At 41.3% G+C, this 24,190-nt stretch overlaps 1 protein-coding gene across 3 annotated transcripts in view; it reads left to right on the top strand.

The window, feature by feature from the left end:
• LOC132384968 (LIM and SH3 domain protein 1-like) overlaps positions 1 to 24,190 on the top strand; it is a 204,574-nt gene that overhangs the window by 98,806 nt on the left and 81,578 nt on the right. For all 3 annotated transcript variants that reach the window (XR_009509046.1, XM_059956661.1, XM_059956662.1), the window contains exon 4: positions 23,351 to 23,458. Coding sequence is in view for 2 of the 3 variants with exons in the window: in XM_059956661.1 (XP_059812644.1) it covers positions 23,351 to 23,458 (108 nt within the window). In the remaining variant the exon portion in view is untranslated. The remainder of the gene's footprint in view (positions 1 to 23,350; positions 23,459 to 24,190) is intronic.

Genomic DNA, 24,190 nt, shown 5'->3' with positions numbered 1-24,190 from the left:
CTCTCCCCCCTCTCTCTCCAGTTTACTGTCTTGCAGCGCCACGGCAGAGTGTTCCAAAAAAAGAAAATATAAAATGTACTTCTCCCCAGACTACACTAAAGTGTACCCCTGCCTAATAGGGGTCAAAAATAATGACAGTGTTGCTCGCTGCACTGTTTGCAACAGTGACTTTTCTATTGCCCATGGTGGGTTAAATGACTGTAAAAGACATGTTGAGGTGAGTTTAACTGGTGTCATTCATTCATTAGCATAGTTAATGTTATTTAAACTAGCTGGCTAGCTGCTAAGGAGCTACTCTATTGATGTCCTACGTGATGAGGCCAAACTCCCTGTAGACTTGCTTAAAGTTGTAATAGAATTAAAAAAAATGACTCCATGATAATCTAATATGAGTACATATTTTAACGTCACATTTTCTGCATAAGACAATATAATAAGGATACTCCTTATGCTTTTATTTCTTTTAGGGACCACAACATTTTAGGGAGGCTAAGCGCAGGGAAGACTGCTGAAGTATTAGCTATTAGGATTGAGACTGCAAACAAAATACTCAACAAGGAAATATATATATATATATATATATATATATAAAAAATGTGTGTGTGTGAAAATAGTTTCAATATGTGATCAAATGAATTGTGTTCTTTCATAATCAAATGTCCTGTATACATACACCCTTGGAGGTCGACCAGGGTTGGGGGGGGGGGATATGGGGTTGCAGGGAGTGGGGGTGGTGGTGCTACCTCTCTGAAATGAGTTTTTACAGGGTGGGGTGTCTGAGAATGTCCCCTTAGATCAGAAATGAGGAGGAATTTATTTAGCCAGAGAGTGATGAATCTGTAGAATTCATTACCAGAGATGGCTTTGGAGGCCAGGTTACTGGATATATTTAAAGTGGAAGTTAATTGGTTCTTGTAAAGTATGGAGAGAAGATAGGAGAATAGGGTCGAGAGAAGTAATAAATCAGCCATGATGGAATGGCATAGATTTGATAGGCTGAATGGTCTCATTCTACTCTTATATCTTATGGTCTTTGGGGGGGGGGTCATCTTGAATCTAATACATTCACCTGTGACCACTGGAACAGGGACAAAATCAGAAATTAATTAAAAAAAAAACACTTTTAGTCATACTAAACAGAAAACACAGCAGCCAGTTTGGACGTTTTGGCCAATCTGATATTTCAGTGTTTGAATATTATTTGGCACTCTATAACTTTTCTTTGACCAGGGTCTTTGAAGTGTACCCAAAACTATAGGAGTATTTGTTTTAACAGGTAACTGGAAGCCTGGATGTTACCTGGGTTTCAGCACTTAAGTTACAGAGAAAGGTTGAACAAGTTAGGTCTCTATTCATTGGAGCGTAGAAGGTTGAGGGGGGATTTGATCGAGGTATTTAAAATTTTGAGAGGGATAGATAGAGTTGACGTGAATAGGCTGTTTCCATTGAGAGTAGGGGAGATTCAAACGAGAGGACATGATTTGAGAGTTAGGGGGCAGAAGTTTAAGGGAAACACGAGGGGGTATTTCTTTACTCAGAGAGTGATAGCTGTGTGGAATGAGCTTCCTGTAGAAGTAGTAGAGGCCAGTTCAGTTGTGTCATTTAAGGTAAAATTGGATAGGTATATGGACAGGAAAGGAGTGGAGGGTTATGGGCTGAGTGTGGGTAGGTGGGACTAGGTGAGATTAAGAGTTCGGCACGGACTAGGAGGGCCGAGATGGCCTGTTTCCGTGCTGTGATTGTTATATGGTTATATGGTTAAGCCTGACACATCTGATCCCACAGTAGTTTAGCGGTTAGCACGAGGCTATTACTGCCTGGGGCATCAGAATTTGGAGTTCAATTCTGATGCCATCTGTAAGGGTTCTGTATGTCTTCCCTATTGACTGCATGGGTTTTCTCCAGGTGTTCTGATTTTCTCCCACAGTCCAAGGGCATAACGGTTATTGTCCCATGGTTAGGCTAGAGTTAAATCAGGGATTGTTGGGCGGTGAGGCGTGTTCCGCTCCGTATCTCTAAATAAAATAACATAAAATAAATAATGCTGGAGGAACTCAGCAGATCTGGCAGCATCTATGGAGAGGAATAAACAGTTGATGTGATAAGAGGCATAGATCAAGTGGACAGCAGGAGAATTTTCCCCAGGGTGGATATGTCTAATACCAGGGGATGTAATTTTAAGGTGATTGGAGGAAAGTGTAAGGGGGATAGAAACATAGAAAACATACAGCACAATACAGGCCTTTCAGCCCACAATGCTGTGTCAAACTTGTACTTACCTTAGAAATTACCCAGGTTTACCCATATCCCTCTATTTTTCTGAGCTCCATGTACCTGTCCAGGTGTCTCTTAAAAGACCCTATCATATCCACCTCCACCACTGTCGCCAGCAGCCCATTCCATGCACTCACCACTCTCTGCGTAAAGAAAAAAAAACAACTTACCCCTGACATCTCCTCTATACCTACTTCTAAGCACCTGAAAACTGCCCTCTCGTGTTAGCCATTTCAGCCCTGGGAAAAAGCCTCCGACTATCAACATGATCAATGCCTCTCATCATCTTATACACCTCTATGAGGTCACCTCTCATCCTCCGTCGCTCCAAGGAGAAAAGGCAGAGTTCACTCAACCTGTTCCCATAAGGCATGCTCCCCAATCCAGGAAACATCCTTGTTAATCTCCTCTGCACCCTTTCTATGGTTTCCACATCCTTCCTGTAGTGAGGCGACCAGAATTGAGCACAGTACTCTAAGTGGGTCTGGCCAGGGTCCTATATAGCTGTAACATTACCTCTCAGCTCGTAAACTCAGTCCCACGATTGATGAAGGTTGATGACTTGCTGAGCTGATAAAGGATGTCAGAGGTAAGTTCTTTACACAGAGAGTGGTGAGAAACAGATACATTCGGCACATCTAAGAAACTCTTTGATAGTCATATGGATGATAGAAAAATGGAGGGCTATGTAGAAGAGAAGGGTTAGATTGATCTTAGAGTAGGTTAAAAGGTTGATATAACGTTGTGGGATGAAGGGCCTGTACTGTGCTGTAGTGCTTAATGTTCTATGTAATGGGCTGAGCTCCTTCATCTGGATTGGAAAGGAAGGGGCAGAAGCCAGAATGAGATGTTGGGGAGGAGGGGAAGGAGAACACCTGGCAGGTGATAGGTGATGGGTCCCTTCCTTTCCCATCCTTATGAGGGGTTGGCCTGAAACGTCGACTCTGTCTTCCCTTCCATAGGTGCTGCCTGACCTGCTGAGTTCCATCAGCATTTTGTGCATGTTGCTCGAGATTTCCAGCACTTGCAGAATCTCTTGTTTATGATTTTTTAATGTATAGCCTGGCCTCACTGTGCAGCTTTCTAATTGGAGCAAGATGTCTATCTTGCATTCAAGCTCTTTAGTCAACATACCATTTGCTTTCCGTTTTTTTACTAAATCTTCTCACCTGCCCATCGCCTTGCTCTAGTTTCCTTCCTCCTTTCATCCATGCAGGAGTTTTCACCTGTCAGATTCCCTCTTCTTTAGCCATTTACCTCTTCCACCTATCCCTTCCCAGTTTCTTTCTTCATCTCTCCTGCCATACCCACTTCTCACCTGCCAAATTCTACTCCTTCCCCTCCCTCATCTAGTTCTGGCTGTTTTTTTCCCTTCCCAATCCTGATGAAGGATCTTGGCTCAAAACATTGACTGTTTATTTCCCTTCACAGTTGATACCCCCACTTGCCGAGTTCCTGCAGCTTTTTAAGACCATAAGGTATAGGAGCAGAATTAGCCATTCAGCCCATCAAGTTTGTTCCGCCAGTTGGTCTTGGCTGATTTATTTTCCCCTCAACCTTATTCTCCTGCCTTTCTTTGTAATCTTTTTGACATCCTTACTAATCAAGAACCTCTCAACTTCCACTTTAAGTATATCCAATAACTTGTCCTGCACAGCCCTCTGTGGCATCTGTTCCACAGATTCACCACCCTCTGGCTGAAGGTATTTTCCCTCATCTCTGTTTTAAATGGACATCCCTCAATTCTGAGGTCATGTTCTCTGATCTTAGACTTCCCATTATAGGAAACAACCTATTTAATAGGTTTCAGTGAGATTCCTCCCCTCCCCCCCCCCCCCATTCTTCTAAACTCCAGCGAATATAGGCCCTGAGTAATCAAACGTTTCTCACATGTTAACCAATTCATTCCTGGGGTCATTGTCATAAATCTCCCCTGGACCCTCTCCAATGTCATTACATCTTTTCTTAGATAAGCAGCCCTAAACTGTGTGGTCTGACCAATGTCGTCTTATAAAGCCTCAACAATACCCTTGCTGTTGTATTCTAGTCCTCTCAAAATGAACGCTAACATTGCATTTACCTTCATTACCACCAACTCAACCTGCAAGTTAACCTTTAGTGAATCCTGCACAAGGACTCCCAAATCCCTTTTACAACTCTGATTTTTGAATTTTCTCCCCATTTAGAAAACAGTTCACACTTTACTCCTTCTGCCAACGTGCATGGCCATACACTTCCCTACATAATATTCCATCTGCCTTTTCTTTGCACCTTTTCTTTGTCTCAGTCCTTCTGCAGACTCCCTGCTAGCTCAACACTATCTGAGCTTCCACCTATCTTTGTATCATCTACAAAGCAATCAATTCCTTCGTCCAAATCATTGATATAGAACGTGAAAAGAAGTGGTTGCAACATCGACCCCCTACAGCACTCCACTAGTCCCTGGCAGCCAACCTGAGAAGGCCCCCTTTATTCCCACTCTTTGCCTCCTGCCAGTCAGCCAATCCTCTATTCATGCTAATATCATTCCTGTTATCCATAGGCTCTTGTTTAATAGTTTCAAGAGCATTTGTGTGTGTTGCCTAAAAATTCTTGTGCTTATAATTGGGAGCCCGGCACCTTTGGTGCTCCTATAGGCTGCAGCATTGTGTGAGTTTCTCTGCAATGTGACTGGAACCAACTGTAGCCTTCTGACTCAGGCAATTGTGCTACCTGTGGCGAACACCCACACAAAATGGTGCTGGTACAGACAGTCTGCCTGGAAGATAGTGGAGGTGGATAGTGCTGACAAATTTAAACAAAAAAATACTTGAAAGATTTTGGCAGAAATTGGAATGTGAGGCAAAGCAGCAAGGGGAGAGCGTGTGGGTAGTATTTGAGCCTTGGTATTGATATGGTAGGTTGTATTAGTTTATCTTGGTAGAAACATTTTGATTTTTGTTTTGAAGAGCATTAGACAGAAACTAGGGCTAAAATTTGTATTTTTTGAAGCCAGATCCCAACGTTCATTGTCTAAAAAATCCTGTGTGTTATGGTTGTACATGCTTTATTGTGTAAAATGCCAGGGATTATTTCTGGTGTTGGTTTATTGCTGCAAAGTTAAACACTTTTGAGTTGCTGAGTGCAAGGATTCGACTAAAGCCAGGATGTGAAGAGAGGCGGCAAGTGGTTACAGGGATCTGGTATGTGGTCTCATGGGATTGGTGTGGTGGGCTTGTAGGTGCTGATATGGGGAAAGTTGGCAATGTGACCATTGATGGATCTAAAAAGTGATATTGGGCACTGAGAGACATTAGACCATAATACCACATAAGACAAGAACAGGTATAAGCCATTTGGTTTATCTAATCTGCTCCCATTCGATATTGGTTGATTTTTCTACCCCCTCAACCCCATTCTCCTACTTTCTCCACATAACCTTTCACACCCTTACTAATCAAGTACCTGTCAATCTCTGTTTTAAGTATACCTAATGACTTGGCCTCCACAGCCTCCTGTAGCAATACATTCCACAGATTCATCACCCTCTGGCTAAAGAAATTCTCTTTCATCTCTGTTCTAACTGGGTGTATTACGAAGCTGTGCCCTCTGGTCCTCGACTCCCCCATGATTGAGAATGTTCTCTCCATGTCCACTCTATCTAGGCCTATCAATATTCAACAGGTTTCAAGAGATCCTCCCTTATTCTTCTAAGCTCCAGCAAGTACAGGCCCAGAGCCATCAAACACTCCCCAAAAGTTAACCCTTTCATTTCTGGGATTATTCTTGAAAATCAAATCATAAACCAACAAGGAGTTCAAAAAGAGCTTGCAAAGCACAACTTGTAGAGCAGCTGCCTCAGAGGTTTGAAGATACTGGTTCATCCTGATCTATGTTTCTATGCTGTATGTCTCTGACTCCATAAATTTGTCACTATTAAGTTGTTGAAGTACTTAATTGGTGAATGGCTTGGAGGAGATGGGTGATCAATGTTTGTCTGTGATCTATTGGCTTTAGAAGACTCTCGCTAAAACCAGGGGTCACTGTCTCAAAATAAGTAATGTTTGTTTACATCTACAAGAAGTGCTGTCACAAGGTAAAGTGTAGTATCCAACATTGAGAACCCCCACCATCCAGGTAATGCTCTTTTCTCATTACTACTTTCGACTAGGAGGTACGAAGCCTTATGTGCCACACCACCAGGTTCAAGAACAGACATCTGGCCCCTGAACTGGCATAGATAACTTCACACACTTTAACTGTGTACTGATTGTCCAACTTACAAACTCACTTTCATGAACTCTTTGCAACTCATGTTTTCAGTATTTTTTATTTGAAGTGTTTCTTCTTTTGCACATTGATTATTTATCCATCTTTGTCTGCTTGTGTATAGTTTTTTGTAAATTCTATTTCTTTCTTTTCTGTATATGTTTGCAAGAAAATGAATCCCAGGGTTCATGTGGTAACATATATGTACTTTGATAATAAATTTACTTTGAATTTTGGTAAGGGGTCAGTCATTCAGGAATGAGAAGAAATTTCTTTAGCCTGAGGATGGCAAACCTTTGGAATTCTCCAAGCAAAAGGAATCTCTCAACAAGTATATTTAAGGCTGAGATCAGGAGATATGGGATTGGAGCAGTTAAGTGGCTTTGAGCTTAAAAAAAATAGTTATGATTACATGGAAAGGCAGAGATGGCAGTAAGTGACTAATTCTCTTTCTTATGTAGGTAAAATTATAAGAGCATCTGGGTTGAATGGCCCAGTTTTGTGTGGCTCATATAATCTGCTGTGCAAATGTAGTTGCTATAAAAAGTAAGAGCAGGAGCTGTCATGTGGATGATGGCGTCTGCTCCTTCAATCAACAAGATCCAAATCATTCTAATCAAAGTTCAAAGTAGATTTATTATCAAAGTACATATTTGTTTTTATATACCATCTTGAGACTCATTTTCTTGATTTGCATTTTGTTGTTAGGACAACCTCAAAATTCGGGATGAGTTGAGGAGAAATTCTGTTTTAATTAGGGGGAATTTGGGGCAAGGCAAGAGTGGACTTGAGTAAATTTATTAATGATCTTATTCAATCCATTGTATTGTTTAATCTGGCTCCTATTTGTTGCATTTAAGTTATATTAGTTATTTATTTAGAAATATAGCATGGTAATGGGACCTTCAGCCCAACAAGATTGTGCAGGTCAATTACACCCATTTGACTGATTAAACTATTAAGCTGTACATCTTTGGAATGTGGGAGGAAACTGGAGCACCTAGGAGAAACCATGTGGTTACAGGGAGAACGTACAAACTCCTCACAGACAGCAGTGAGATTGAACCCGGGCTGCTGATGCTGTAATGGTTTTATACTAACTGCTACACTACTGTGCTGCCAAATGTCACAAGATCTCCGTTAACTGCAGTTTAAAGTTCCTTCCAAAAGATATTGCTTTGCATGAATATAACAATTCTTCCTTCGTATACTGCTATGTTGGTCTAGATTGGATGCTGAGTTTTAAAGTTGATGATGCCTCTGGATACACCTCACTCATGTTGTCAGTTAGTCTTCTTAGTCATTTGCTCATGGGATTTTCTAATTATACTGGGTGTTCTGCAATTAAATCAAGAAATTATCTTGTAAAATTGCTCTTGAGAAGGGAATGGATGAACACAATTGGGGCGTGGTCCATCATCAAGTTAACAGAGAGTGGTAGACATTGTTCATAATCTCACCCTCCCTGGAACCTACTGCAATGTCTCTTTGTTGACCTCTGATTTAATTGCTTTCACTGAGTTCTATGTTCGAGTTCCTTTCATCAACTATTCTTACTTCTTAAACGGAAGGATAAAATCTATGATCAAATTTTTGGACATATGTTTGAAATTTTGTTTCATGTGAAGCAACCTCAGATATGTAGCATACTGGAAAGCATTGCGACAAATATTAAGTGTTTATTATTGTCGTATATGGAGGACTTCAAAATCCTGTATATGTGCAACACACAAAATACTGGAGGGAGTTGGCAACTCAAACAGCATCTGTGGAGAGGAATAAACAGCTGATGTTCCAGACTGACACCCTTCGTTAAGACAAGGCTGTCCAGTCCTGCCGAAGGCTCTCCGTTTGAAGCATTGACTATTCATCTCCATTGCTGCTACCTGAGTTCCTCCAGTATGTTGTGCACATTGCTCAACATTTCTAACATTTACAGAAACTCTTGTATTCCAAATCAAATGCTCTATAGCTGGGTCCTGACCAGTAAAATCCTGGCTAGGCAGCTTTACTGCTGAAGCCAGATTTAACATTCCCAGAGCTTTTGTGTTTAGATTCCTCCTGATATGGAGACCTCCTCTGCGTTCTGTATTGCACTCTATAATTGCCACTGGAGGGGTTGTTTTTCATTATCTTTCCCTTTGTTCCCTCCATGATATTTCTGCATTTAAAGAGAGATTAAATTAGTGTTGATTTGAATCCCCAGACTTGAATCCCCAGAGCAAAGAGTTCTTAATTCATTCAAAGCTCAAGTGTCCTAGACAAAGTCCTTTAATTTCCACTTAATGTGTGACCAGTCAGAGGAAGTGACCAGCAAAGTGATGTCACTATCCAAAGTGAGAAATCCCATCTGTTGTTGGGCAAGGAAGCAGGACTGTTCATGCTGTATCACCAGACATTTTAGCTTCCCATTCTCATTGTGACATATCGGCCCATGACCACCTCTGCTTCTCACTTCATTCCCCCTCTCCCATCCACCACCCTTCTCTCTCAACTTGTCTCACCTATCACCTGCCAGCTTGTACTCCTTCCCTTCCCCACCTTCTTATTCTGGCTTCAGCCTTTCTAGTCCTGATGAAGGATCTTGGCCCAAATCACCGACCGTTTATTCCCTTCCATAGATGCTAAATGACCTGCTGAACTCCTCCAGTGTTTTGTGTGCATTGTTCTGTATTTCCATCATCATTTCCAGCATTTCACTGTGTTGCTCTCCATTGCTTTTTAAATATGTGAAATGACGCGTGTGTGTGTATGTTAGAGAAAGCTAGTTGGCAGATTCACATTCAAGAGCCTGAGGTGTTGGTAAACTTGTTGCCCACAGTATGTGCTGAATTTTAATCAGTTTGCACCTCTGTCTTCATTGGTGATCTTGACAACTCTGTGGGCTGTGTTGAGAGATTTATCTCTCCTCATCCTCCAAGGACATCTATTTATATAGAGAGAGAAAATCTGATTTTTAAAACCGTGAAGGATTTAGCATTCACTGTAAAAGCAAGCTTGTAGAAGCTATTCAGTGGGATGGGTTAGAATGTTACTGATGTTATTTCTCCCTGTTGTTGGAAATGATGTTCACAGCTGGGTTGAGTTTAGAATGTAGTAGTTAGATTGTTGGGAGTCCCTAAAGGAATTGTTTGACCAAATCTGAAATGGTTTTATTTACACTGGGTTAAGCCAGTTAGTTTTCTCCCCCTTCTTTTCTCACCCTATTCCCTTCTTGAAATCACTTGTTTGTTGATTTTGGTGGTAAAGAGTTTACTGCTCTGCCTTGCAGATGTTTTAGTTAAAGAATCATCTTGTAGAAGATCTGTGTATTGTTGGGCAAATCATTCCAGGCAGATATCACTATTATCAAAAGATGAGGAATATATTACTGGCAATCTTCAAAGTTCGAAGTACCTGTATGCCACCATATACTGCCCTAAGATTCATTTCTTGCAGGCATACACAGTAGAACAAAGACTGACAAAAAAACAATGTGCAAACGAAGACAAACTGCAAATACAAAACAACAATGAATAATAATAATAACAGCAACAACAACAATAGCAAATAAAATGATGCTGAGAGCATGAATTGAAAAGCCCTTGAAAGTGAGTCCATAGGTTGTGGAACCAGTTCAGTGTTGAGGTGAATGAGGTTATGTACACTGGTTCAGGAGCCTGATGAGGGGAGGGCTTTTCCTGTGATGGACTGGCTGTACCCACTACTTCCTGTAGGCTTTTCTGCTTTTTGGGGGGGGTTTTGCTTCTATACCAGGCCATGGTGCAATCAGTCTGTAATGGATGACTGGAAGTGTGTTTGGGTATGGGAGCCTACAGATCCTATATAATCCTCACCAGAGTACAAGATCGTAAGGCGTAATACCAGGATTAAACCATTCTGCCCATTGTGTCTGCACCACTATTTGATCATGCTCCTCCAATCTCAACAATTCCTCCACTCTCCCTATACCAACTACTTTCCCTCTCCCCACTCCAAAATGAAAAGGTATGGCACATACAGAACAGAAGCAGGCCATTTGACACAACCAGTCTATGCCAACATTCAGGTTCTCCATGATTCCCCCCCTTCACTTTTCACTAGCATAATCCCATCAGAAACCAACTCCTTCTGATGTGCATCCAGCCTTCTGACAAGTCAATCCAACACTTCACCTCATCCACCTGTTATGAGAGCAAATTCCACATTCTTACCACTCAGTTAGGATAAAATGATCTTCTCTCTGCCTCGGTAGAACAGCCATCATAATCAAAGATCCCCACCCACACTACAGCCTTCTCTTTTCTCTCCTCTTCCATCGGGCAGAACACACCAAAGCCTGACAGCGCATATCCCATGCTCAAGGACAGCTTCTGTCCCACTATTATATGACTATTAATTAGTTCCCTAGTGTGATAAGATTGATTCTTGACCTCATAATCTAGGTCGTTATGATCTTGTATATTATTGTTCACCTACACTGCACTTTCTCTGTAGCTATTACACTATTATTGTATTGAGGTAGAACAAGTTAAAGCAATAACAGAATGCAGAATAAACTTGTTCTACCTCAGTACTCCAGGTAATGAATTGATCTGTGTAAACAGTATTTAAAACAGGTTTTTCCCACAGTATCTCATTACATGCCACAATAAAAAACAATTATTTGTATACCATTTCCAATTCTGTTTGGATGAACTCAGCAGGCTGGGAAACATCTGTGGAAAAAAAGTACAGTCAACATTTTGGCCCGAGACCCTTCAGCAGGTTGAAGGGTCTCGACACAAAACATCGACTGCCTGGCCTCCTGAGTTACTCCAGCATTTTGTGCATGTTGCTTGGATTTCAGACATCTGCAGATTTTCTTATTTCCAATTCTGTCTGTCTGGGTAGCCTCCAACTTGATGGTATGATCATCGATTTCTCTTACCTGTTAATCTTTTCCCCCTCCCCCTTCTCTCTTCCATTCCTACTCTGGCTGTCCTCTGACCTCTCCTCTTCTCACCTGCATAACAGCTCTCCCTGGTGCCCCTCCTCCATCCCTTTTTCCTATGGTCTGCTGTCCTCCCTGATCAGATTCCTTCTTCCTCAGCTCTTTACCTCTTCCACCTGTCACCTTCTAGCTTGTTCTCCTCTCCTCACCGCCTTGTTCTGCCTTCTTCCCGCTTCCTTTCCAGTCCTGATGAAGGGTCTCGGCCCGAAACGTTGACTGTTTACTCTTTTCCATAGATGCTGAGTTCCTCCAGAACTGTGTGTGTGTGTGTGTGTGTGTTTGTGTTTTACTCTGGATTTCCAGTGTCTGCTGAACCTCTTGTATTAATAATAAACCAGTTCCATTTTGTTGAATGGGAGGTCTCTTGTTCTCACGTCGTTGGTCCTGTTAAATAGAAAGCTTTTGTTTAAAGATGCCATTCAAGGAGACTGGTTTAGGGGAAATTTGTTCTGGGGGCCCAGCCTAAGTTCATCTCTTGTGCATCGTGTGCGTTGATTCCTAAATACAGTTGCTTATTTGCATTGCTGGTCTGTTCAATGTTTAGACTGCTTTATTAAAATGCAAGAACAATTGGCTGGTTGATGGTGGAGATGCCCGATTGCCAGTTAACATACAAATGGGTAACAAGTGACGATTAAGTTGTCTGTGGCAGACACTGTTGTTTAAATCTGAGTCTCTCGGGCAGTGTGAATAATCTCATTGTGAAAATGCAGTCTGTTCTAAAGAGATTTCAGGAGTTCTGTCGTTGATGCTCAGACTTATTACTGTGTGAATTCTAGTGTTGGCTTAACACGCATGGAGCAAAATTTCTGTGGCAATGTAAATAATTGGTAAATTGTAAAATACAGTTGACGCCCATTGAATTGAGTCGTTCTTTACAGGCCAAAGATCTCCATTTTCACAGACCTATCACATTTCTGGTGCCAAGACTTTCTTTCAATAGAGTCCTGTACCTGATTCGTTGTTGGGAACGATTTTGTCCGCTGCTGCAGTCAGAATTAGAATCGGATTTATTATCACTGACATATTTTGTGAAATGTGTTGTTTTGTGGCAACAGTACAGTGGATTACATAAAATATTCTATAAATTATAATAAGTATAGATATTAAAAATTACACAAGTAGTACAAAAAGAGAAAAAATTGTGAGATAGTGTTCATGAGTTCACTGTTCAGAAGTCTGATGGGGAGGGGAAGGAACGGTTCCTGAAATGTTCAGTGTGTGTCTTCAGGCTCCTGTACCTCCTCCCTGATGGTAGCAATGAGAAAAAGGCATGTCCTAGATGGTGAGGGACCCTAATGATGGATTCAGCCTTTTTAAGGCATCGCCTTTTGAAGATGTCCAAATTACTGAGGAGGCTTGTGCCCATAATGGAGCTGGTTGAATTTACAACCCTCTGCAGCATTTTACAATTTTGTGCAGTGGCTCCTCCGTACCAGACGGCGATGCACCCAGTCCGAATGCTCTCCACAATATACCTGTCAAAATTTGCTGGAGTCTTTGGGGACATACCAAATCTCCTCAATCTGCTAATGAAATGTGGCCTCTGGCATGCCATTTTCATTAGTTTCTACCAGTGATGTAATCAGACAATTTGACTAGAGCCAGTTGATGAGTCAGCCTCCTGAAGCCGAGTTATTTTGGGATTGGAATAAATTTTGCATGAAAGAATATTTTAAATTCAAAGTCATATTTTAAATTCACAGTAAAGTTATTATCTAACCATGTATATGTCCCCTTGCAATACCTTTAGATTACTTTTCTAGCAGGCATTTACAGGAAAATAGGGAAATACAATTTGTGAAAATCTATGCATGAAGACTGACAAGCAACCGATGTGCAAAAAAACATTGTACAAATAACTAAATATCAATATTAAATAAATAATGAGCCTGGGGAGAGGGATAATAACTGTTCCTGAACCTGCGCTGCGGGTCTTAAGACTCCAGTACCACCTACAGAGAAGTCATCACCCTAGCACAGTGGTGTCAAGAAAACAACCTCTCCCTCAATGTGGCAAAAACAAAGGAGCTGGTTGTGGATTTCAGGAGGAATGGAGGCGGGCTAACCCCTATTGACATCAATGGATCTGGGGTTGAGGGGGTAAACAGCTTCAAGTTCCTCAGCATCCACATCACCGAGGACCTCACATGGTCTGTACACACCAGCTGTGTGGTGAAAAAGGCACAACAGCGCCTCTTTCACCTCAGATAGTTGAGGAAGTTTGGTATGGGCCCCCAAATCCTAAGGACTTTCTACAGGGGCACAATTGAGACCATCCTGACTGGCTGCAACACTGTCTGGTATGGGAACTGTACCTCCCTCAATTGCAGGACTCTGCAGAGAGTAGTGTGGACAGCCCAGCGCATCTGTAGTTGTGAACTTCCCATGATTCAAGACATTTACAAAGACAGGTGTGTAAAAAGGGTCCACAGGATCATTGGGGACTCGAGTCACCCGAACCACAATCTATTTCAGCTGCTGCCATCCGGGAAACGGTACCACAGCATAAAAGCCAGGACCAACAGGCCATCAGACTGATTAATTCATGCTGACACCACTGTATTTCTATGTTATATTGACTGTCCTGTTGTACATACTATTTATTACAATTACTATAAATTGCACATTTAGACAGAGATGTAACATAAAGATTTTTACTCCTCATGTACATGAAAGATGTAAATAATAAAGTCAATTCAATTCAAGTACCAAGAATGACCTGGATGTTGGAGGTCTTTGATGATAGGTGCTGCTTTCCTATGACGGCGCTCCTTGGAGATGTGCTCAATGGTGGACAAGTTTTTGCCTGTGATGGACCAGGCTGTATCTACCAGTCCCTGTCGAATTTTCCATTCTTGGGCATTGTATTTCCATACCAGGCCGTGATACAACCAGTCAGGATACTCTTCACTCTGCATCTAGAGAAGCCTGTCAAAGTTTTAGCTGACATGCCGAATCTGCACAAACTTGAGAAAGCAGAGACACTGCTATGCCTTCTTTGTAAATGGCACTTGCATGGTTGTCCCAGGACAGATTTTCTGATACCACAACACCAAGGAATTTAAAGTTACTGAACTCCCCCCGCACTGGGGATCCTATAATGAGGACCGGCATATAGATCTCTGACTTTTTCCTGTAATCAATAATCATATTATTAAAATGTATTATTATCATATATTAATTCACATTACATTAGAAAATAGAATGCTTAAAATTAGCAGAGCAAAGGATTTGGTCTCCAAATCATTTGCAGCATTTCTTGTAAAAACTTACTCATTATGTAACAATTTCAGCACTGCAGGACATTGTTCTCTGATAAAAGAGCCACCCTGCTGACCTCATCACGTCTGTCATTATATTTTCCTGCCTTCCTCCCTCGTGGACCTAAATAGCTTACCCAAAGCCACCCTGCTGTTCATTGTGACTGCTGTGAGTTCTACATCTTACTTACTGCTGTCATGCAGCCAAATGTGCGGTCAGTTGCATAAATGAGACCCTGCAAAAACAGTTTCCAAGCACTGTGGGGACTCAATGCACAGCAAGAACAATTTGTACTTACGTAGACACATGAGAGTGCAGACAGTGGAATCTGGAGCAACAAACAAGATAGAGTGGAGAAACTCAACAGGTCAGGGTAGCATCTGGTCTGTAGTATTATGGGTCAGGAGCTGTCTTCTCGAGAGATGAAAGGTCTCAACCCAAAACACTGTCCATTTGCCACTACAGATGTTGTCTGATCCACTGTTGCATTTATATAGAACCTTTCATAATAGACTCTGGGCATGATTCTGAAGGTTACCAAGCTGATCCCTGGAATGGGATACACTGAATAAGACATGACCCTATTGAAGCTCATCAAGAATCATCAACTATATTTGCCATAAAGATTTATATATATTGGGAATTTGCTGTGGTGTATTGATCAGGGTGTGACGTGCAACAAAAAACAACAACATCCAACAATCATAAGAATAAAGGATTACATAAAAATAAAGTTAGAGGTTAAGTATAGATATGGAGTAAAATGTGCATAAATACATAAATACCAGTATGAATAGTATTGTAAAAAGTGGTTGGAAGTGTTTACAGTGCAGTGACCAAGGTAATGGGAGGCAGTGGGGGAGGGCACTAACTAGTCTGGTTAATCAGATTAACTGCTTGGGGGCATAAACTTTTAAGATGGCATGAAGTTTTTTGTTTTCATAGCCTGTAGCACTTTTTAGAAGGGAACTTTTGGAAAAGACAGTTTGCTGCATAGGTGGTGTCTGCAATATGAAAATGTTATAGACATACACATACTTTATTGATCCCAAAGGAAATTACAGTGTCACAGTAGCATTACAGGTGCACAAATATACAAATATTAGAAGAGAGGTAAGAAAGAATAAAAAGTAAGTTACCTCAAGCAGTCAAACAGGAGGGGGTCATCACTTCCCTGGCTATAGGTTGGTTCATTGTAGAGCCTAATGGTCAAGGGTAAGAATGACCTCATATAGTGCTCTTTGGAGCAGCGCAGTTGTCAGTCTATGTCTAAAAGTGCTCCTCTCTTCAGCCAAGGTGGCATACAGAGGGTGAGAAACATTGTCCAGAATTGCCAGGATTTTTTCGTAGGGTCCTTTGTTCTACCACAGCCTCCAGTGTGTCCAGTTTGACTCCTATAACAGAACCAGCCTTTCTAAACAGTTTATTCAGCTGGTTAGTATCACCCATGTTGATGCCATTGCCCCAGCACACCACCACATAGAAGATTGTACTGGCAAGAACAGACCGGTAGAACATGTGAAGGAGAGGCCTGCATAGTCCAAAGGACCTCAGTCTCCTCAGGAAGTAGAGGCGACTCTGACCCTTCCTGTACACGGTTGGTGCTCCACTCAAGTCTGTCATCCAGGTGCACCCACAGATACTGTAGTTCTTCACCAGATCCATGTCCTCACCATCAATAGTAACAGGGAGCAGTACGCACTTTGGGTTTGATTGTGTAGATGCAGGAGTGAGATTTACCTAGTTTTGAACCAGGGGTCACAGATTCAAAATAATTTTATGTTTCAAAAATAAGTTTAATTCATAATAAGAATATATTAAGAACATAATATGATAAGAAACCTATGTTCATGGTCAATACATTCAGTAGTGTTAAGTTAAAATTTTTTTAAACCATAGCACCATTACCACTCATCAGCCTCTTGGGCAATACACCCTCTCAGTGTTTGATGGATAGCAAGGTGGTTAGCGCACCACTTTACAGTGCCAGTTGTAAAGATCGGGATTCAATTCCCTCTGGTGTCTGTTAAGAATTTATATGTTCTTCCTGTGACTGCATGGGTTTCCTCCAGGTGCTCCAGCTTTCTTTCACATTCCAAAGACGTTTGGGTTAGAGTTAGCAAGTTGTGGGCATGCTACGTTGGCACCGGAGGTGTGGTGATTCCTGTGGGCTGCCTCAGCACAATTTTCACTGACTTCATTTGACACAAGTAACATATTTCACTCAATGTTTCGATGTACATGTGACAGGTAAAGCTTATCTACCTAACTTGGCCCCTCCATGTGTGGTAGCAAAAGGATTTTATACTGTGGTCCTTCCCTATAGAGTCTTGGCATTGGCTGCACAGAGCTTCAGCCTCAGCGCCATGCAGTCTAGAATATCTTAGCTGGCAGCATTCCCTCGTGAACATCTCACTGTGATGGAAGACTAATAGCTCTTAGGCAGACCAGAGGGTGTCCTTCACCTTCCAGCAGGACTTTCACATAAAAAGTTGGCCATTCTGGACAGATAAGAAATTTCTTTAAGGAAGGAGTAGTAAATCTTCGAAGTTATTTGCACAAGAGGCTGTGGAGACTTGATGCTGAGACCAATAGGTTATTAGATATGAGGGGAACTGAGGGGTATGAGGCTGGTGCATGAAAGGTGTACCAAGGTTGGACATCAGCCATAAGGTTATTCAAGTCTGGGTTGAGGACACAGAATCAGAATCTGTTTTATTATCACTGACATGTGCTGTGAAATTTGTTGTTTTCCAGCAGTAGTACAGTATAAAACATTACTATAAATTACAATAATATATAAACTATAAATAAATAATGCAAAAAGAGAGCAGAATATTGAGGTAATGTTCATGGGTTCATGAACTATTCAGAAATCTGTTGGCAGATGGGAATAAGCTGTTCATAAAACACTGAGTGTGTGTCCCCGGTCTCCTATATCTTCTCTCTGATGGTAGTAATGAGAAGAAGGCATGTCCTAGTGTCTTTAATGATGGATGCCATCTTCTTGATGCATTGCCTATTGAAAATGACCTCGATGGTGGGGAGGCTGGTGCTGTGATGGAGCTTACTGAGTTTATACCCTCTGCAACATTTTCTGATCCTATGCCTGGTGCCCCCATGCCAGGTGGTGATGCAACCAGTCAGAATTCTCTCCACATTACAACTGTAGAAATTTGCTAATCTTTGGAGACATACCAAACCTCCTCGAACTCCTAATGAAATCTAGCTTCTGGTGTGCCTTCTTCATAATTGCATTAGTATGTTGGGCACAGGATAGATCTTTAGAAATATTGACACCCAGGAACTTGAAACTGCTCACTCTTTCCAGTTCTGACCCCTCAGTGAGGACTGGTGTGTGTTCTTTCCACTTCCCTTCCGGAAGTCCACAAGTTAATTCCTTGCCGCAAGCAATTAGTTGATGACCTGAATTGTTGGCCTTGTTTCTCACTCCACAGATCATGTCTGGCATGTTGAATAGTTCCAACATTTCTTTATCTGTTGTTTCAGGCTTCCTGCACCTGCAGTTTTTTATTTGCTTTTCAAGATACAGTAAGTGCATTTTCTACAGCATTCCAAAATGAAGTCTCTAATGATTAAATGTGCACTTATGTGCCTCTGCCCTGAAGAATTTCTGGAGTGTTCACTTAGATAATTAGCAAACAAAACAAGTATTTAGCATATGACCTTGGTGTTGGCTTGGGGAGGTGTTTACTCGAAACAGTTATTGAGCTGTTGAAGTTGGTAACGCTCTCTGCCTGAGCAGGAGTTTGTCAGGATTTGGCTATGCCCCAGTATTTAGCACTTAATTGAGATAGTCTTTCCAGATAGCTCTGATGCAGACCTATATTACCCTCCCCCTCATAGATTTGAGACATTGTGCTTATTACTTGAAGAGAAGGGCTTCAAAAATTTTTTTGGCACAATTTAGGGTGAAAAGCATTTTTTTCCTTTGGCTTCCAAGCCAATATTCATCCTGCAATCAGCATCACCAAAAAACACAATGAATTTTTAATTGGAGAGAGAAAACTGGGATAGTGCTTTCAAAGAACAATAGGTTAGATGACTGCTGACTGTGCCACCCATTTTAATTCTACTTCCCACTGCCACAATAAGGCCATTCTCAGATTGGAGGAGCAACACTTTGTATTTTGTCTGGGTAGTCTCCAACCTGAAGGCATGAGCATTGATTTTTCAAACTTCTGATAATTTCTACCACCCCCCACCTTCTCCCTTTTTCATTTCCCAATTCTGGCTCTGCTCTTATCCTTTCTTTTCTCCTCACCTTCCCATCACTTCTCTCTAGTGCTCCTCCTCCCCTTTCTCTTATGATTTGCTCTCATCTATCAGATTCTTCCTTCTTCACCCCTTTTATCTTCCACCTTTCACCTCTCAGCTTCTTAATTGATTCTCTTTCTTCTTACCCCCCCTCCACCCACCTTCATCAGGCTTGGCCAGTTTAAAGTCACATTTCAAAGTTCCTGATGAAGGGTCTCAGCCTGAAACATCAACTGTTTAACCCTCTCCATAGATGCCTGACCTTGCTAAGTTCCTCCAGCATTTTGTGTTTGTTGCTGTGGATTTCCAGCATCTATAGAATCTCCTGTATCTTTACTCTGCCTTGCCTTGGAGTCAGAAAGTTGTGAGTTTGCATCTCACTGGGTGATTTATGCACCAAGTTCAGGACCATATTGAGGGAGTGCCACAGTGCTAGTTTTCAAATGCATAAACATGAGATTTAGCAGATGCTGGAAACCTTGAGCCACACACACAAAATGCTGGAGGAACTCAGCAGGTCAGGCAGCATCTATGGAGAGGAGTAAACAGTTGACATTTCAGGCTGGGATCCTTCATCAGGAAATTTCAAATGACTGAGTTTCTCCTGCTTTCCTTGTGGAAATTCCACTTTGCTTTTTGAGATCTGTGCTTCACAAAAATGTTTAAATGAAAAAGGCTGCCAGATCTTTGTAAAAAGTCTTTGGCAATATTTAATCATGTTAAACATCCAGGGGTATGACTGGGACAGGTAAGTATGTTTGTTGTATAATTGTTGGGAATATTTTGTTGCAAATTGATAGCAAGAGAGGATTAGCTTTAGTTGTCACATCTAAATCTTGCAGCAGAGAGAAGAAATAATGAAAGCACTTTGGACTACAGATACATAGTTATCTGAAATTTCAGCTTAGCTTACCCTGCTATAGGAAAGATGCCATTAAGCTGGAGTGAGTGCAGAAAATGATAAACACGAGATTCTGAAGATGTTGGAAATCCAGAGGAACACACACAAAATGCTGGAGGAACTCAGCAGGATACAACACATCTATGGACAGGAATAAACAGTTGATTTTTCAGGCCAAAACCTTTAATTTGGCCTGGAAAGGAAAGTGGAAGAGGCCAGAATAAGAAGTTGGTGGGGGGGGGGGGGGAAACAGCAAGGAGTACAAGCTGGTAGGTGATGGGTAATACTAGGTGGAGGGATGAAGTAAGAAGATGGGAGGTGATAGGTGGAAGAGGTAAAGTGTTGGAAAAGAAGGAGAGTAGACTGTGGGAGAAAGGGAAGGAGGAGGGGCACCAGAGGGAGGTAATAGCCAGGTGATCAGAAGAGAGGGGATGAGAGGGTAACCAGAATGGGGAATGGTAAAAGAGAGAAGGGGAGAAATCTTGAATATAACAGCCTATGAGACAGTTTGACGTTGTTGGTTTGATGCCATAAGACTATATAATTTAGGAGCGCAGTTAGGCCAGTTTGGTCCATCAAATCTGCTCAGCCATTTCATCATGACTGATCCATTTTCCTCTCAGCTTCAATCTCTTGCCTTTTCCACGTAACCCTTCATGCCCTGACTAATGAAGAAACTATCAACCTCTGGCTTAAATGTACTCAATGACTTGGTATCCATGGCTATCTGTGGTAACAAATTCCACAGATTCACCACTATCTGGCTAAAGAAATTCCTCCTCATTTCTGTCATAAATAGATAACTCTCTGTTCTGAGGCTGTGTCCTTTGGTCTTGGACTCCCCTACCATAGGAAGCACCATACATGCTTACAGACAATGAAACTACAAAAAATACAGAACCAGCTATACTACAAGTGTCTCGGCCTGAAAGGTCAACTATTTATTCCTGTTCATAGATGTTCCCTGACATAAGAAATCTGTTTTCTGATTGGTGTGGTAGGGTGGATGCATTGGTGACCAATCAAGTGAGTATGAAGGTGGACTAATGGGATGTCATGCATTGACACCTCCAGAAATAAATGCAGTCAGTGCTGGCAGCCAAACAAGTGACGGCATATGGCCTGACAGAGTTTCCATTATCCAAGGAAACATGAAAGAAAGGCAGCCTTGTATTTAGCACCTTTCACAGCACCAGACATCACGAAACACTTTACAGCCAATAATTTATTTCTGAAGCACACTGTTATAAAGCAGGAAATGTTAGCTGCCAATTGTACATTGCAAGGCCCCACCAACCACCGATAATTTAAGACTAGATAATCATTTTTTAAAATGATGGTTGAGTATAAACATTGGCTGGGACTTTGAGGACTCCCTTGCATTAGTTTGTAATAATGCCATGGCGATTTTATTTTACATCCAGGCAAGAATGACTTTATTTGATAACACTTTTTTTTGGTGTTTTGTACCACATAACAGCACCTGAATAAATATACATATATTTATTTCATTTTGAGATACAGTAAGGTAACAGGCCGCCTGGCCCAATGAGCCCATGGTGCCCAATTACACTCCCATGTGACCAGTTAGCGGACTAACCCACATGTCTTTGGAACGTGGGAAGAAATAGGAACATCTGGAGGAAACCCACATGGTCACAGGGAGACTGTACAAACTCCTGACAGACCATGATGAGAACTGACCCTGGGTTGCTGGCGCTGTAATAGCATTATGCTTACCATTGCACTAAACTGCTGCCACAAGTTGTTGTGTTGAAAGTTGACTAATTTAGAACACAGAACATTACAACACACTACAGGCCCTTCAGCCCATGATGTTGTGTTGACCTTCCCTCCATTCATTCTAACCCTTCCCTCCATTCTTCTATCACCCATGTACCTATCTAACAGGTACCCCTTTCTAAACATTTTAATTATTTTCTAATTTATAAAATGAGATTTTCATTGGTGTCACTCAGCAGGTATGCCTCTACACCCAAGTCCTGCCCAGATGAACGCAAGGAAAAATAAACAGAATTCTGGTTTCTAACTTCATTGAAATCCTGTAACCTTTGTGACTATTTCAACACTTGGGCAAGTGGGAAGGGGTGCAATGTTATAGGACTTAGTCTTGTTAGATGACAAACAAAAAGAAAAGGAAACTGCAATAGTCTTGGTACAATTGTTGTCCTGGTTGTAGGGAAATCATAGTCTTTGGGATCTTGACTGTAGAAACCAGTGATGTCATCAAGCCTTTATGTGGTGGGAAGAGGAGGACGAGTCGATCTCTCCTTCTGTGGACCAGATTTTGGAATGAAAATACCTTGAAGATGAAATGCATTTAATTTACAACCCTGTAAGCTTCAAGTCAGTAATGGTAGGGAGTAGTGTCAATTTGTGTATTGAAATGCAAATATGAATGTTTTATTAATGGTGTACTTATATATACTTTATAATGACATTCAGTAGGATGTGAACAAGCAGCGAATTTGACCATATTTGATTTTTATTAAGCACAGTTATTACACTGCATTAGTCTGCAAGGTAATACCTTTCAAGTCAAGTTTATTGTCATGTGTACAGGTACAGTGGAGAAACTTGCAGAAACGTCACAGGCACGTAGGTACAGACACCATACAGAATATACAAAGACCCCTACAAAGTTGGGGTGCGACATTAATGTAGCAGTTATCATAATGCTTTAACAAAACCAGTGACCTGGGTTCAATTGTGCTGCTGCTTGTAATAAGTTTGTAGACCCTCTCCATCCTCTGGGTGCTCTGGTTTCCTCCCACAATCCAAAGACTTGGGTTAGCAGATTAATTGGTCTCACAGGTGTAATTAGGTGGTGTGGGCTTGTTGGGCCTGAAGAACAGACTAGGACTCACACTGCTTCTTCTCATCTACTGGGCAAATCATTTTCACCCACAGATCTGCTGCTCACTAGTGTTTTTTTGTTTTTCACACCATTCTCTGTAAATAGTGAAAATCCCTGGAGATCAGTTTCTGAGATACTCAAACCACCCTGTCTGGCACCAACAATCAATCACAGTCAATTACTTTGATCACATTCCTTCTCCATTCTGATGTTTGGGCTGAACACCAACTGAACCTCTTGACCACATCTGCATGCTTATATACATTGAGTTGCTGCCACATGATTGGCTGATTGGATATTTGCATTAATGAGCAGGAGAGTTGGTGTACCTAATAAAATGGCCACTAAGGGTAAATAAGTTCTCTTGGGCCTGATTTTATGGTAAATGAAATAGGTTATGTAGAGGCTGTATGGAGGACAAATGCTAGCATGGACTAGTTGGGCTGCATAGGCTGTTACTAACTTCTAAGCAACTATCTCAGCTCAGATCTAGCTTCCATTAGGAAACTGTTTAAACTTTCTTTTCTCCTTTTAGGTTCAATACAAAGAAGATTTTGAGAAGAACAAGGGGAAAGGATTCAGCGCAGTGGCCAGTACCCCTGAGCTGGAACGCATCAAGAAAAACCAGGAAATTGTCAGCAATGTGAGTATCCACTGGACAGGTCATGTTCATCACCTTAAGATGGATGGATCTCTGTTCTTGATGAACAATTTACAGCACAGAATGGACTAGGATTCACACTGCTTCCTCTCATCTACTGGGCTTGCATTCTTTAGTTTTAATAACTGAGTTGTGGGGGGGGGGGTGGAAGTGAAGAAAAACAATCCCCAGATTCTATTGGAAAAAAAATTATTTCATTTTTATACTGGTAATGTATTTCATAAAGAAAATGCATTATTATTATTAAGTTTGCAGATTTCAATGTGCCTGCTTCATATGAATCCTCTGGTGATTAGTGAGAATTAGTTTAATTATTAGGATGATGAAGATAATGGATGATTTTGATTGTGTGGGTATCATTATTAACAATGGCACTTTAATTGCATTTTTATTGGAATTGAAGATCGATCGACGGGTGTCAGATCTCTTAGTAGGAGAGCATTTTGGAGATAGTGATCATAATTCTATCTCCTTTACAATAGCATTGGAGAGAGATAGGAACAACAAGTTAGAAAAGCATTTAACTGGAGTAAGGAGTAATTATGAGGCTATCAGGCAGGAAATTGGAAGCTTAAATTGGGAACAGATGTTCTCAGGGAAAAGTATGGAAGAAATGTGGCAAATGTTCAGAGGATATATGTGTGGAGTTCTGCACATGTTCCAATAGGTATGTTCCAATGAGACAGGGAAGTTATGGTAGGGTACAGGAACCGT

This window comes from Hypanus sabinus, chromosome X1 (assembly GCF_030144855.1).
Source record: "Hypanus sabinus isolate sHypSab1 chromosome X1, sHypSab1.hap1, whole genome shotgun sequence".
Classification (NCBI taxonomy): Eukaryota; Metazoa; Chordata; class Chondrichthyes; order Myliobatiformes; family Dasyatidae; genus Hypanus; species Hypanus sabinus.
This window is presented reverse-complemented; position numbering and strand designations above follow the sequence as displayed.